This window comes from Bubalus kerabau, chromosome 15 (assembly GCF_029407905.1).
Source record: "Bubalus kerabau isolate K-KA32 ecotype Philippines breed swamp buffalo chromosome 15, PCC_UOA_SB_1v2, whole genome shotgun sequence".
NCBI lineage: Eukaryota > Metazoa > Chordata > Mammalia > Artiodactyla > Bovidae > Bubalus > Bubalus kerabau.
The window spans coordinates 51,168,370-51,181,698 of record NC_073638.1 but is presented as its reverse complement, the minus strand read 5'-3'; the positions used below and the strand labels follow the sequence as shown (position 1 = coordinate 51,181,698).

The window sequence follows — 13,329 nt, the reverse complement described above, 5'->3', positions numbered from 1 at the left end:
AAAACTTTGTAAACCACTTTTAGACATCTGATTAGTCACAGCACCTTCTCCACGCACTGCACAAAATTCTTTTCTGCATTTCAGTTGTATTTTTTCCTTTCTTGAATTAATGCATAATATGCCAAAAATGTTGTTTTCATCTTCAACATTAAAATTACTTTTGTAGCCATAAGTTTTTTTAAATGCATGCTGATATGACAGCTGTCCGTGTACAATCTAACAAAACTGTTTCAAATGAAGTGAAAGACAACTAAACACTACTAGAGCCATCTTATGGGGGAAAAATGAAATGAACCTTTTGGCCAATCCAATATTTAAGCAGAGAGCTGTCAGACTAAAGGAACATTCCTGCCTTGGATGAAATGTTGATCCTCATCTAAGTCTGGGCTGGATTAACTTATCAAATCCACTAGTAAATTATCTCACAAGCATCTCTGTGTTATTAGGTGATGTTGGGGAGAAGAGTGGGTCAAACCTTTGCCTCTGATAGAAAATTGGAGTCTTTGCTGTCTTCTCTAAGTCAGCAGTTTGAGTCCTAGAGGCTACCAGAATACAAGGAACCTTGAGTCCTCATCAGACTGGTGATTCCAAGTTTTAGGACACCAGTTCATTTTTCATTTCACCAGAAAAGAACTGAACACAGAAGTCTGGTAACCCTCTACCTTCTTCATTCTCATTCCCTTACCCCTATTCAGTTTTCTGCCTATCCCACTCTATCTCTGCCAGCACCTCACTGTCACTTACACATCCTTTCTCAGGAACAGTCCTAAGACTCGTTCACGAATCTGCTTAGTCTTGACCCCATAGATGATGGGATTGACCATGGGTGGGAAGAGCAGATAGAAATTGGCAAGAAGGATGTGCACATGTGGAGCAGCCTGGCGAGCTACTCGGTGCATAACTGAGGAGATGACAACAGGTGTGTAAAAGGCTAAAATAGCACCTATGTGAGACACACAGGTCCCAAAGGCCTTATAGCGGGCCTCCTGAGAGGCGAGCTGTAGAACTGCATGGAGGATGAAGATGTAAGACAAGGTAACAAAGAGCAGGTCTAACACTACTATGAACATGGCCACAGCAAGGCCATAGATGTTGTTGAAGCGAGTGTCCCCACAGGCCAGCCTCACCACGGCCATGTGCTCACAGTAGCAGTGGGCAATCACTGGACCTCGGCAGTAGTGGAAGCGTCTGAGCAGAAAGGGGAGAGGAGTCATTAGTGTCACAGCCCGAGTCACAGCAGCCAAGCCGGTCTTGGTGATAAGTGGCCTGGTGAGGACGGTGCTGTAGTGCAGTGGCTTGCAGATGGCCACATAGCGGTCAAAGGCCATGGCCAGCAGCACTGCCGACTCCATGATGGAGAAGGAGTGGAGAAAGAACATCTGGACCAGACAGGCATAGAAGTTGATCTCTCGATCCCTGAACCAGAAGATGCCCAGCATTTTGGGAAGTGCTGTAGAAGAAAGGACCAGATCAATGGCTGCCAACATGGCCAAAAAGAGGTACATGGGCTCATGGAGGGCTGCATCGGCCTGAATGATGAAGAAGAGGGTGCAGTTGCCAAGCAGGGCCAGTGTATAGGCTGAGCAGAATGGAATGGATATCCAGACATGTAGGTGCTCCAGGCCTGGGATCCCCATCAACAGGAAGACTGCTGGATGAGTTAAGGTGATATTGGAAGCTGACATGGCCAACAGAAATTTTCTTTCTCTGGTCTCCTTACACAGGGCCCTTCCAGGGAGTACACAGTGTCAGCAGGATTATAGTGTTCAAGTTCAAACTCTTATCATTTACATGGAAGGCTTAACCCTTGACCCTACTTCTGGACCTTAAAAGAAATTACAAAGTAATCATAATATGAATTGTGGAACATTATATATCATCTCTGCCCTTAAGATGCTTATAAAACTATTGAATGGTCAGGACATCAAATTGCAATAGAGCTAAGAAGGCTTCCTTCATAAAAGAAGTGAGTGGATGAAGAGTTTTTGTGGTTTTTGTGTAGCCAAGGACAGCTTTATAAAGGACATAGATACCTGCTCAATTCAAATCTTACCCTAAAACATTCACTGTCTTCCTTTACCTCCCATCTCAACCTGTACTCTTCATTACAAAGGGGAGTTTCTCTTCTGAAATGTCAAGCTTGAATACATAACAAATAATTAAGCCTGGCACTTTCTGAAAAGTTGCTTCCTCTAAGTATTGATATTATTGGTCATAACCTGACACTCAGAAATCTCAAGTAAGGCCATAAAGCCCCATCACCTCCAGTGAAAAGCCCCATTATTCTCCTTCCCTTCAAATTTAACTTTTATCTTGATATACTTCTACCTTCAACTACTTTTCCTTCTACAATTCATGACATTCAGAAGAGATGCTCCACTCAATTTTTGAAAGATTGGCCTCTGAATTTCTTGGGTTTCACATCTTGTTCTTTCTGGGATTTTTTTTATCTTCTTTCCCCTGCTTTTACCATCATTTATTGTGAAAATGCAGAATCATTTGTTTCCCAAAATTTTGAACAGTGTCCCTTCTCTTTTCTCTCAGTTCCTACATAAAGTTTCTTCTGAGGATTAACTGAGATAATCTTTTTTGTTGTTGTTGTTGTTGTTGTTTTTTCCTTTGTATCACTTTATTTTTTTTCTTATGTGATATTATACATGTTTTAATGCCATTCTCCCAAATCATCCCCTCCCCCAAAGAGTCCAAAAGACTGTTCTATACATCTGTGTCTCTTTTGCTGTCTTGCATACAGGGTTAGTCTTTTAAAACACTCAATATAGTAGATAAAAGGATAAAGAAAATGTGGCATACATGCACAATGAAATACTATTAAGCCATATAAAAGGAGAAAATCCTGCATTTGTGACAACACAGAGGGACATTGAGGGCATCATGCTAAGTGAAACAAGTAATACTAAGAAAAGCAAATAGTGTGTGATATCACTTACACATGGAACCTAGAAGAAAGAAAAAAACCAACTCATAAAAACAGATTGGTGGGGTTTGGGGCATGGTTGAAGGTGGTCAAAAGGTACAAACTTCCAGATATAAAATAAGTAAGTTCTGGGGATATAAAATGAAACTTGGTGACTTCAGTTAAAAATGGTGTAGGGACTTCCCTGATGGTCCAGTGGTTAAGACTTCACCTTCCAATGCAGGGGGTATGGGTTTGATTCCTGGTCGAAGAGCTAAGATGCCACATGCCTTGTGGCCAAAAAACCAAACCATAAAATAGAAGCATTATTGTAACAAATTCAATAAAGATTAAAAAATACTCCTATATTTGAAAGTTGTTAAAAGAATATATTTTAAAGTTCTCATCACAAGAAAAATAACTATGTGAAGTGATAGATATTAACTAGTGGTAATCATTTTGTACTATATCCATGTACTAAATCATTGTATTATACACTTTAAACTAGTTCAATGTTATGTCAACTGTATCCCAGTAAAACTGGAAAATTTCTTAAAAAAAAAAGCACAAATCTAGAACATTAAAAAGTGCTCAGTAAATGTGAACATGTGTTCGAATTGAGAAATCTAAAAATATTGACAGTCATATGGGTGGTAAGTGTTAAAGACCAAATTTGAACTTGGAGAACTCTGGTTTCCTACCTTCAAATTCAGGGTCTTATATCACTTCAATCTGCTTCCACCTTGTTGCTCCACAAGTAGTTCATGCTCAAGTTAAATAAAACTAACTCATTGCCCTAGTATAGAAAAAAGCTTTACAGTCTAAAGAACTGGGCCCATATAGTGCCACTGTACCAGCAGGAACTCAATCAATGATATTTTTAAAGTTTTAGCTTCCTCACCTTTCAATAAAGGTAATAACTATACTTCCCACGACCATCTTTATTGAGCCTTATTGTGAAGAAAGATGGAATCATGAGAACAGACCTTGATAACTGTAAAGCATTGTACACATACCACCATTACTGTTGTCCTTCCTCAGCACAAATCTGCCCTATTTTCCAAAAGTTTATCTTGATTAATATCAGCACAATCCTGTATCCCTTGGCTTCAAAGCTTCCTCCAGCTAATAGCCCTTGTTTCTCTTTCTCTTCACAGCACAACTTGTTTACAAGTTTGACTATATGAAATCTCTGCTTCCTCATCTCTCATTTAATTCTCAATCTTTCCCAATCTAGCTTCCATCCTCACTACTCTCCATACACTGAGCTTATCACCTCCTTTCTCCTCACTCTCACCTTCTCCTTTTCTGCTTTTTATTCTCACACTTCTCTAGCTGTTCTCTTTGATTTCTTTTGGCTTTTTTTTTTTTTAATCTGTCTCTGTCCAGGGAATTCTCAGATGCATGGCTTTTACTTTTACTATTAGATATTTCCAGTTAGATGTTCCACAGTCATCACAAATAAAATATGGCCAAAACAAATATTTCTATCTCCCCACAAAATATTTCCTCCCCGGGATGTGTCCATCTCAGTAAGTATTACTGCTGTCTGTCCTATATCAAGCTCAGAATCCTAGAGACAATCATTAATCTTTTCCCTCTTCCTTCATATCCAGTTCATCAGTAAATATTAATCTGCAAAATGTATTTCACACCCTATGCTTTTCCTTTTCTCCTGCCAACATTCTTATTTAAATCACCATCATCTTTCACCCACACTACAAAAGCCTCTCATCTGGCATCAGTGGTCTGTATATTGGACACTCTGTAATCCATTCTCCTTACTACAGATGAAGAGACTGCAGCTGCTAAGTCGCTTCATTCGTGTCTGACTCTGTGCGACCCCTTAGACGGCAGCCCACCAGGCTCCTCTGTCCCTGGGATTCTCCAGGCAAGAACACTGGAGTGGGTTGCCATTTCCTTCTCTAATGCATGAAAGTGAAAAGTGAAAGTGAAGTCGCTCAGTCGTGTCCAACTCCTAGCGACCCCATGGACTGCAGCCTACCAGGCTCCTCCATCCATGGGATTTTCCAGGCAAGAGTACTGGAATGGGTTGCCATTGCCTTCTCCGAGATGAAGAGACTATTAAGGCTAATTTATATTATGCTGGGCCTTTCCTAAGACCTTCTTGGAATTACCATTGCACTAAAGATGAAATCCACACTCTGACCCTGGTTTACAGGTACCTGCAGCATCTGGTCCCTGCTCATTTTTCAGCCTCATCCCCTTTCACCTATGCTTCAGTCATACAGCTTCTGCCACATCCTGCTCAATAATGACACCCCGTGAATCATCTGAATTCTCTCATGCTGTTCTTCTCCTCTCTATGCCCTTTGTATTCCCAAAGTCACATCATCTCATGCCAGTGTCACTAGAAAGCTCTCCCTATAGTTTTCCACCCTACTCCATCTATCTACCACAGTGTGAAAGACCTACTTAAAACCACTGGCAATCTCATGACTACAAAAACAAACAAACAAACAAACAAAAAAACTTAAAACTACTTAACATGGACACAAACTTGGTCTTACCTAAAATTAGCCTCACTTCTTACCATTCCTCTAAAAAAACATTCATCCTAGGTTCAGCCACACTGAAGTATCTGCATCACTTTCTGGGACAGTCTTGCTTGCAGCTCCCAATATTTATCTGGAATACTTTCCTTTGCCTATTTCCACACCTGGCTAAGATCCTGCCACCATCTTGGTGAAGCCTTCTCAGACCCCTCCCGGAAGATTTTCTCAGTGTTTTCAATGAGGACTCATTAATGGGCTGAATTAAATAACACAGGGAGAGAGTGATGTATGTTGTTAATGCACTTATCTGTCCATTCATTGGACTGTGTATGCTTTTAGTACAAGAATTTTGCCTTCTTCATTTCTGTATTCACAGACTCTATTGAACCTGGTTGTTGCTCAGTAGGTGTTCTTTAAATAAATTCATAGGGGAGGGAGGCTCAACAGGGAGGGAATACATGTATATTTATGGCTGATTTGCATGGCGATATGGCAGAAACCAACAGAACACTGTAAAGCAATTTCCTCCAATTAAAAATCAATTTTAAAGTAGTCATTAAAAGATAAACAAATGCATGAAGGACTGTCTTCATGAAGAAACTTCCTCTTCTGTGCTGCTGGATAATATATCATCTGATGCAAAGTGAGGCTTACTGGATATATCTCAACCACCTCCACAGATGGAAATTCTGTAAAACCCTCCATCAGTTTTGGCTAACTAGGTCAGAATAAGAAGTGTTTTTTTTTTTTTTTTTCTTTTTTGAATTAGAAACTTCTCCAAGTATAATTTGCATTTCCTCTGACTAAGCACTGGGATCAACAACATGGAAGCCCCATGACTCTGAGGCTGTGTTTTTACATTTACTGCCAGTATATCCTTGGTACCCATAGAGAAATTCACTAATATTTCTTGAATGAATGAGAGAATATCCTCTCCTCTATGGTATCATCCTATCCTAAGTGAATGTGCTTTTCCAGTTCCAAACAGGTTTCCCCTCCCTGAGGATCCACTTCCTGGGAGCTCCTGTAGACCATCACTGGTCCTCCAGTCTCTGCCCACACAACCTCAATCTCACAGCTTCCCATTCTGTTGAAAATGCCTAATAATTCATCATCTTCCCTCCTTCCAGACTCAACAAAAATACACCTCCAGTGTCATTTATAATACAACTCTGCTTATCTGGTTTCTTCTCTTTTCCATCACCCTTCAGCCTGCTTGGCAGGAGTGTTCTGGCAAGTCCTTATCTGTCATTGTCTTGTTTTTTGCCTCCACAGCCAGAATGTCAGCAAATGACAAAAGAAAGCCTGTGCCATTTATTTCAATGTCTGCCCTGAAAGTGTATGTGGCTCTATATCTGGAGAGTATTTAATCAGTGATGTAGTGTAGGTAGGCTACACCTTTAACTTGAGAAGATCCTAGAATGATGATGTATATGGGAAACTGAATCCTCAAGTGATCCTGGAGGATATAAGAGAGAGATAAAGGACTGAATTTCACATCTTCTGACTCTTATACCAAGATTCAGTCTACAGGACTACACTGAAAAGATAGAACTCTGTGTTGCTACACCTTTAATAGGCAAGTGTAACTGATTCCATTTCTTATTTTTGACTTCTCTTTTTTTTTTCCCTAGCCCATTTCAGCAGCTGTGACTGAGGAGGGGCCAGACTGAGGCAGGAGGGGAGCAAGTAGCACTCACAGGAGGGAGGTACTAACCTCAAAGATTAAACTTGAACAACTCTGGTTTCCTACTTTCAAATTCAGTGTCTTATATCACTTATATCTGCTTCTACCTTGTTTTTACACAAGGTCTGGGTCACTTAGCTAAGGTCTTATTGAGGTTGCCCCTAACACATGACACAGGAGCACAGGCCTGGGAGGCAGAAGGGGGTTTCTTCTAATACTAATGGGATAGCAGGACCTAGGCTTGTAGAAGATCAAATATTTGGGGAGGGGTGAAAGAAGGTCTCCTCTTAGACAAGGACAGACATACGAAGATGAGAATGACAGAAGATGAGAAATTCAGGAGATGAGGTCATACCACAGAGAAGGTAAGTTTTCTGTCCAGACATGAGTCCATGAGAAATGAATCTGCCCTGTGCACCCTGGGTTCATGCCTCTGATCTAGCCTGTTCTCCTCAAACATGAAGCACTCTTGGCTTTTTATTCAACATTTGGGTAGTCCCTCTGGTGGCAGTGGTTTAGTTGCTAAGTTGTGTCTTACTCTTGCAACTCCATGGACTGTAGTATGCCAGGCTCCTCTGTCTGTGGGATTTCCCAGGCAAGAATACTGGAGTGGGTTGTCAATTCCTTCTCCAGAGTAGTGATTAGTATGTAGTCAGGTTTCTGCTGTTATCCTGTTTTTTTTTTTTTTTTTTTTCTGCCAGCCCCAGCTCACATGACATTTCTTAGATCTGAGACCCCCAGGCCTCCTGTTCAGGCCCTCTGGTTTTTGGCTGATCCCAGTATAAGTTCCCCTTCTCTGGTGTACTTGCCTCTCACGCCAGTTGTGCAGCTCCCTTACCATGCCCTGTGATCTTCTGTCCCCCACCTACCACCCACCACAGATCCACATGATCTCACCCCTCCGCATTATGCTTGGTTCATTTTCTGGAGGCTTTAGGACAAAGGGTGCAGTTTTCCTCTTTTAGTGAGAGAAGGGTGGGAAAGAGGGTTTTAAAGAGATCTGGCTAATTCTCATGATCAATTACTCTATTCCTCAAAGAAAAAGGAAATGGTAGGCCTTGTCCCTGAGGTACATCTTAAAGGGACCCAAGATGGACTGGTGTCTTCTCTGGGGTGACTCTGGGGACATTCTGTCCCTGTCTCCAGTCCTCTGGGGTCCCTTCCCTGCTTCCCCTCACATTCTATTGCATCAGTCACTTCTCTCTGGAGGCAGAGAATCCTCTGGTCTCAGCGAACACTGTGCCCCTCTCCATCCTCACTCTTCTTTCACAGCAGGTCCTGCTGAGGACACAGCCTCCCCTGAATATGCAAATAGATGCCTGTTGTTAGGGCTGAGTGTGACTTAATACAAGCAGGGTTCAGCCACAACTAGATCAAAGTTTTCTATTCATTTTGTGTTTGATGTGGAGTTTTGATTTTCTGCTGTATTGTGGATAGAACTGTGGTTGGATAGCTAAGGTTATGAGTGAGAAATTAAGTTTGAGTCCCAGTCTGTGACTTTGATGAGGCTGTTAATCTCTCTGCTCCTTGGATTATTTCCTTATCTATCATATGGGGAACCTCATCCCAGTCCTGCCCACATCTCACAATTTAGGGAGGATCCAATGTGATCACTGGGGAATAATTACCAATGTCATTATTGCTTCAGTTCAGTTCAGTCGCTCAGTTGTGCCCGACTCTTTGCGACCCCATGAATCCCAGTACACCAGGCCTCCCTGTACATCACCAACTCCCGGAGTTCACCCAGACTCATGTCCATCGAGTCAGTGATGCCATCCAACCATCTCATCCTCTGTTGACCACTTCTCCTCCTGCCCCCAATCCCTCCAAGCATCAGGGTCTTTTCCATAGAGTCAACTCTTCACATGAGGTGGCCAAAGTATTGGAGTTTCAGCTTTAGCATCAGTACTTCCAATAAATACCCAGGACTGATCTCCTTTAGGATGGACTGGTTGGATCTCCTTGCAGTCCAAGGGACTCTCAAGAGTCTTCTCCAACACTACAGTTCAAAAGCATCAATTCTTCGGTGCTCAGCTTTCTTCACAGTCCAACTCTCACATCCATACATGACCACTGGGAAAACCAGAGCCTTGACTAGACGGACCTTTGTTGGCAAAGTGATGTCTCTGCTTTTGAATATGCTATATAGGTTGGTCATAACTTTTCTTCCAAGGAGTAAGCGTCTTTTAATTTCATGGCTGCAATCACCATCTGCAGTGATTTTGGAGCCTCCCAAAATAAAGTCTGACACTGTTTCCACTGTTTCCCCATCCATTATTGCTTAATTAACCATTAATAACAATACCAATAAACTGTGGGAAATTCTTAAAGAGATAGCAATACCAAACCATCTTGCCTATCTTAGAAACCTGAATGGAGGCCAAAAAGCAACAGTTAGAACTGGTCATGGAACAATAGACTGTCTCAAAATTGGGAAAGGAGTATTACAAAGCTGTATGTTGTCACCCTGTTCATTTAACTTACATTCAGAGTACATCCTGTGAAATGCTGGCTGGCCTGGCGAAATATCAACAACCCTGGATATGCAGATGATACCACTCTAATGGTAGAAAGCAAGAGGAACTAAAGAACCTCTTGAGAATGAAAGAGGAGAGTGAAAAAGCTGGCTTAAAACTCAACATTCAAAAAACTAAGATCCCGTCTCATCACTTTATAGCAAATAGAGGGGGAAAAAGTGGAAGCAGTGGCAGATTTTATTTTCTTGGGCTCCAAAAATCACTGTGGATGGTGACTGCAGTCATGAAAATAAAGGTGACTGCTTTTTGGAAAGAAAGCTGTGACAAAGCCAGACAGCATATTAAAAAGCAAAGACATCACTTTGCCAACAAGGTCCATATAGTCAAAGACATGGTTTTTTTCCAGTAGTCATGTACAGGTGCGAGAGTTGGGCCATAAAGAAGGCTGAGTGCCAAAGAATTGATGCTTTCAAACTGTGGTGCTAGAAGACTCTTGAAAGTCCATTGGACAGCAGGGAGATCAGTCAATCCTAAAGGAAATCAATGGTGAATGCTCACTGGAAGAACTGATGCTGAAGCTCCAATACTTTGGCTACCTGATGGGAAGAACTGACTCATTGGAAAAGGCATTGATGCTGGGAAAGATTGAAGGCAGAAGGAGAAGAGGGTGACAGAGGATGAGATGGTTGGATGGCATCACTGATTCAATGGACATGAACTTGGGCAGACTTCAGGAGATGGTGAGGGACAGGGAAGCCTGGCATGCTGCAGCCAATGGGGTTGCAAAGAGTTGGACATGACTTGACAACTGAACAACAACAACATTATATATTTGTCAGTCCTGATTTCCCAATTTGTCCTATCGTCCCCTGCTTCCTCCATCCATATCCACATGTCTGTTCACTACATCTGAATCTCTATTCCTGTCCTGCAACTAGGTTCATCTGTACCATTTTTGTAGATTCCACATATATGCATTAAGATATGACATTATTCTGACTTACTTCATTCTATGATGGAATCTAGGCCCATCCACATCTCTAAAAATGACCCAATTTCATTCTTTTTAATGGTGGGTAATATTCCACTGCATACATATACCACATAGTCTTCATTCACCAGTTGATAGACATTTAGGTTGCTTCCATGTCCTGGCTTAAATTAATAGTGTTGCAATGAACATTGGGGTACATGTGTCCTTTTGAATTATGGCTTTCTTAGGGTGTATGCCCAGTAATGGGATTGCTGGGTTATGTGGTAGTTCTATTTTCAGTCTGCTAAGGAACCTCCATACTGTTCTCTACAGTGGCTGTATTAATTTACATTCCCACCAACACTGCAAGAGGGTTTCCTTTTCTCCACACACTCTCCAGCATTTATTGTAGATTTTTTGATGATGGCCATTCTGACTGGTGTAATATCTATTTGCAGGTTTGATTTGCATTTCTCTAATAATTAGTGACATTCAACCTCTTTATGTGCCTCTTGGCCATCTCTATGTCTTCTTTGGAGAAATGTCTATTTAGGTCTTCTGCCTATTTTTTGATTGGGAATTCCTCTAGTATACACAGGAACATATTTTGGTATGCCCTTGGATCCTAATAAAACAGAAAGAAGACCTGGAAATAGTTTTGTGAATATTCATCTTTCCATTAGCTCTGGACTCCGAGTAAGGGCATTTCTTTGGGCAAGTATTCATCTAGGCCTCATGCTTCTCCACACTAATTATTTTTTATTTCCTAGGGAGAACATTCTCCACCTCTGGGATCTCTTCTCCACTCAGCCTCCAAGAAGGCAGAGTGCCCTTGCAGACACACAAAACTGAGCTCTAGTCATCAGCTCTCACATTTTAGAAATCACTTTGTTAAACCCTCTGGAAAGTCTTCACATGACCACATCCACCTTCATTTTGGCCTGAAGATTAAACATTGAGGCTCATCCAATAGCTAATGCTGGCCCCAAGATTAAGCTTTATCATAGGCTCTAGAGAGTCCTATGGGTCTGTCTATATCCCCAGATGCTGTCACTTATTTTTCAGCATCACTGTGTCTCTAATCAAGGAGTGTCCACTCTGAACCTTGCTAATATGATTCTGAGAAATCTCAAAACCAACCTACAGAGTTATTAAGTGGCTCAATAGTCACCTGTCCACCTAAGGTCATTTTCATTGTTGAAAGAACATTATTCCTTGAGAGTCACTTTGCATAAAGATATGCATTTCATTCAAATAAACATTTTTGGCTTCTGCTTGGTAAATTTGTGGACATAACACAGTAATGGCATGCCATGACATTATTCTATAACTTCAAAGAAATTTTATAGACTCTTATCTAGTCAATGATCCTATTCCTTTTTATAGGACCTAAGAATATTCTTGTCTTTAATTTCTGGAAAAAAAAAGTTCTACCACATTTTGGGGCACAAGTGAGAAGGTGCACTTATAACTAGCTATGCTCACTTTTCATAATGTCTGCTTAGCACTCAGTTTCTTCCAGTTCACTGGCATTTCAGAACAGGAGTCTGTGCATATCTGGCTCTCCATCCACTTTGACTCTATGTACCTGGTAGCTGTGGTGGGGAATGTCACCATTCTAGCTGTAGTAAGGGTGGAGCATAGCCTGCACCAGCCCATGTACTTCTTTCTGTGCATGTTGGCTATCATTGACCTGGTTCTGTCCAGTCATCTTCCTTGCCATGGCCTTTGACCGCTATGTAGCTGAGACACACTCCCTCATACCACAGTGCTCACACATACTGTGGTGGGATGTTCGGGGCTGGCTGGCCTCTGCTGGGGTGTCCTCTACATTGAACCCTTGCCTCTGATGATCTGCCTGCAGCTTCCCCTTTACAAAGCCCATGTCCTCTCCCACTCCTACTGGGAACCCCTGGCCGTGGTCACCTTGGTAGATGGTGACAGCAGGGTCAGCAATGTCTGTCGGATAAGCACTGGCTTTATGGTCTTGATCCTGGACTCAATGGCCATTGCTGCCTCTTATGTGATGATTTTCAGAACTATGAAGGGGCTGGCTACTCCTGACCTCAAGGGGACATGTGGTTCTCACATTTGTGCTATCTTGATCTTTTATGTTCCCATTGCTGTTTCTTCCCTCATTCCCAATTTGGTCATGGACTGCCTATTCCAGTCCACACCTTGCTAGCCAACTTCTACCTCCTCATTCCTCCAATCCTCAATCCCATTGTCTATGCTGCCTGCACCAAGCAGATCCAGGAAAGACTTCTCCAAATTCTTAACATAGAAACTAAAATCAAATGAATGATACTCTCTTCTTTTAAATAAGCTCATGGAGGAAGTAAATATGGTATGCAGATTCCTATTTGGGAACTTCAAGGAGTCTGAAATGTTAGGTCCTGTGTTCTCTGGGTTTTATAATTCCAAAGGAATGCTAAAAAAGAAAGTGCAACTCTAAATTCTAAAGGGCGGAGGACTTTTTTTTTTTTTTTACTCAAAGTATATTTAAGCCAAAGAAGACAAAACAATCAGTAACAAGTAGTACTTGTTATTTGGTGTTTACCACTTATTTAAATTCTTATGAATTAACAAATGTTTTATTAGGTTGTATTGTTCACATTTTATGTGCAATAGAGTAGAATATCCTTGCTCAGTTTCTTGAGCTGCTGAGATCAAATGTTTTGGCTGTAGTCTATGTAACATTTGTGGTGTCATATAATGTTATATATTTTTCTGTGTGTACTTTAATATGTAAATTAAAAACT

At 41.4% G+C, this 13,329-nt stretch overlaps 1 protein-coding gene and 1 pseudogene across 1 annotated transcript; one reads left to right on the top strand and one right to left on the bottom strand.

Annotated features, from left to right (window-relative positions):
* Positions 1–740: 740 nt before the first annotated feature.
* On the bottom strand, positions 741–1,710 carry LOC129628272 (olfactory receptor 52K2). The gene has a single exon (XM_055547690.1). The coding sequence runs from the start codon at positions 1,683–1,685 to the stop codon at positions 741–743; it is 945 nt and encodes a 314-aa protein (XP_055403665.1). The 5' UTR covers positions 1,686–1,710.
* A 10,334-nt stretch (positions 1,711–12,044) lies between these two features.
* Positions 12,045–12,868, top strand: LOC129628638 (olfactory receptor 52M1-like; annotated as a pseudogene).
* Positions 12,869–13,329: the final 461 nt, after the last annotated feature.

What these genes read in the sequence shown, in the direction of transcription:
- LOC129628272 (XM_055547690.1), bottom strand. Translation starts at nt 1,685, where the DNA reads ATGTCAGCTTCCAATATCACCTTAACTCATCCAGCAGTCTTCCTGTTG.